General features: G+C 32.2%; 1 protein-coding gene across 1 annotated transcript; it reads left to right on the forward strand.

Moving 5' to 3' along the window:
* Nucleotides 1–264: 264 nt before the first annotated feature.
* LOC132723259 (uncharacterized) lies at nt 265–2,223 on the forward strand. Its single transcript, XM_060707935.1, has 2 exons — nt 265–358; nt 1,243–2,223. The coding sequence occupies exons 1-2, from the start codon at nt 265–267 to the stop codon at nt 1,827–1,829; spliced, it is 681 nt and encodes a 226-aa protein (XP_060563918.1). The 3' UTR covers nt 1,830–2,223.
* Nucleotides 2,224–2,556: the final 333 nt, after the last annotated feature.

The raw sequence follows: 2,556 nt of genomic DNA on the forward strand, positions 1-2,556 counted from the left end.
GCCATTAGTTTATCTCATGATCATCATGATTTGCACTGTTTACTCTTCAGTCAGTAAATATTTGTATATATTATTATAAGTATTGAATGGTTTTGTCCAGATTTAAGAAAATTAGCATAGTAAGATTTAACAAAATATGTGTAAGAGCTTCTTTTTTATACTTTTCAGATACAAACAAAATTTTGAAAGAACAGTTGACAGATTCATCCATAAAAGACAATCAATTAGCAAACGTATTAGGAACTCATTTATTGAAAAAGCTTGATGAAAATAGATTCTGGCTATTTAGACAATTCTGAAGATATGCAGTGTCCTTGTGGATGTAAAACTTATATCAAAGTTGGCGACAATAGCATGGGTAATGATTTGTTCTTACTTGTTTATTATAATTATCTATTATTGTATCATAGTTTGGGGACCTTTCTGTTGAAAATGTGTCAGAGTTAAATCGTATACATATACATGCACAGTGCGTTAACTGGAGTGCAGGTATTAGTTACCTGCACTCCAGAGCATGCCCATTGATTGGCACATTTTTGCTGGGGTTTACATATTGTGAAGGCAGAGAAAGGGAAAGCGACAGAAATATCATATTCAGATGTTCGTTCATTGGTTCCTTTTTGCCGGGGTTTCATATTTTGACAACAGGGAACGTGTTTTTATGTTTGACTATGATACAAAAGAGAAAGAACATCAAAACACTCAGCAATCTGATTAATAATACTCGCCCCCTTGTACAAATCAGATAGCCTCATGCTCTTTCTATTACTTAATCTATGTTTGTCTGTTATCACATGTCTACAGTGCCTATAGGAAGCTACGTACGCCACTGGATTGTGAACACTCAATCATTCATAGTCATTGGTTCTTTATAATGATACCTTGCTTGAGTTCTGAATTTTATCATGAGGTATTTAAAACAAAATTTATCATTCATTATAGGTAAAATCAAAAAATAACTTGAGGGGATTACCAGAGTGAGCTTTTGTGATCACTTGATGAATGTCATTATCCACAGTTTATACACCATCTCCTCCTGAACTACTGAAATAATGGGAAATGATATATGTCTTTTAAAAAATTATATATGAATGGTTCCAGAAATTTATCATTGATCTCAGCCCCGGTTCTACTAAGCAAGAGATAAACCTGCATATTAATTCACATGTTCACATTTTTACAATAGTTTTTCATACAAGATCGGATGTTTAAAACTGATTTATGTTATCTTGTTATTAATAGGTCATGAAGAGGTTTGGCATGGCAGTGTAGACATACTAGTAGGTCCTGTAGCAGTCACTGTTACTAAATCAAGCATTGATGAAGGAAATTCAGAACTTGAAGGAAAAGGTGACTCAGCATTTGATCTTGAAATTTATAAACTGGAGGAATTACGGCATCAGTTGATACCAGAAAGTATTATATTTTCATTTGCAATGCATTGTGGACTTGTTCCTATAGTTGGACTATCACAAGAATACTTTAAAATATTTATGTATGAGCCCAATGAAGATTTACTTTATGAGTCAACTGAGTTTCCATTATTTGTTGAACCTATGTCTATTGAAGGGAGACAACTTCATATTTCATCTGTAGTTGCTTTATGGATGGTAATTAATTATGACTGTTTCTGTACGGGTGTAAAAACATCTCATGTTGAGTTTGGATACAAAGCTAATTTTAAGAAGTTTCTTGGAGAAAAACAGCGTGAAATTTATGAACATCATATAAAGATTGGTGGTTTAAAGAATATTGAAAGTGATGTCAGTGAATATAAAGCTGGAGGGAACTGTGGAAAATTTAAACGAATCGAAGAATTGTTAGCTTAGGTAAAATGATAAAAGTGAAGGACATTAAATGTAGCTCTATTGTTCAAGGTCAGAGCAATTGCAAATGAATTAGTGTCATGTTGCCAATACCCAGTCCCAATACACAAAGCTATATAAACGTCTAGGTGCATGCTTACCATTATTTTGATTTTTGTCAAATTTGCTAAATTTTGTCCAACATGCAGTCAAAAAAATTTCTACATACTCTTCAAAAAGGAGACAGAATAATTTTTGTTCATTTCAAACAAGCATAATTAATATTTTAATGATTTCCCATTTGAAAAATTTACAAGTTACTTGTTTCTAATTATTGCTTTTGTTGATTGAAAAATTTACATGGCATAGCTAAAAGATATAGGTTGACTATTAAAAGTAGGGTTATCCTTTTCTCCTGAGCCTGAGTGTAACATTTTGGTTAAAGCTACACTAAATAAAAATGTAACAATATTTTGCCGTCGGCCTAAAAACAAAGCATTCTACAGTTTCATGAACCTTTTTAACAGTATTGTTGTAAATCTCATCAAATATTGTCCATAAATAAGGATTTTAAACTGAAAACCCCACGGTAACACTAAAGTTCGTATACGAATTTTAACATGCAAATGAAGATTATAATCAGCTTGTGTATGCGCTACGTCACAGTGTTATAACTGATATCTGGAACACAACAGATATGAGATTTTCTTGTGCAAACATATTTTAATTGTTTAACTTCACGAGGTTCAGT

The sequence above is a fragment of the Ruditapes philippinarum genome, unplaced genomic scaffold, assembly GCF_026571515.1.
Source record: "Ruditapes philippinarum isolate M1 unplaced genomic scaffold, ASM2657151v2 ctg3335_1_1_1_1, whole genome shotgun sequence".
Lineage (NCBI taxonomy): Eukaryota > Metazoa > Mollusca > Bivalvia > Venerida > Veneridae > Ruditapes > Ruditapes philippinarum.

What these genes read in the sequence shown, in the direction of transcription:
- LOC132723259 (XM_060707935.1), top strand. Translation starts at nt 265, where the DNA reads ATGAAAATAGATTCTGGCTATTTAGACAATTCTGAAGATATGCAGTGT. An exon ending in AGTTGGCGACAATAGCATGG is followed by an intron (nt 359 to 1,242) that starts GTAATGATTTGT and finishes TGTTATTAATAG; the next exon opens with GTCATGAAGAGGTTTGGCAT.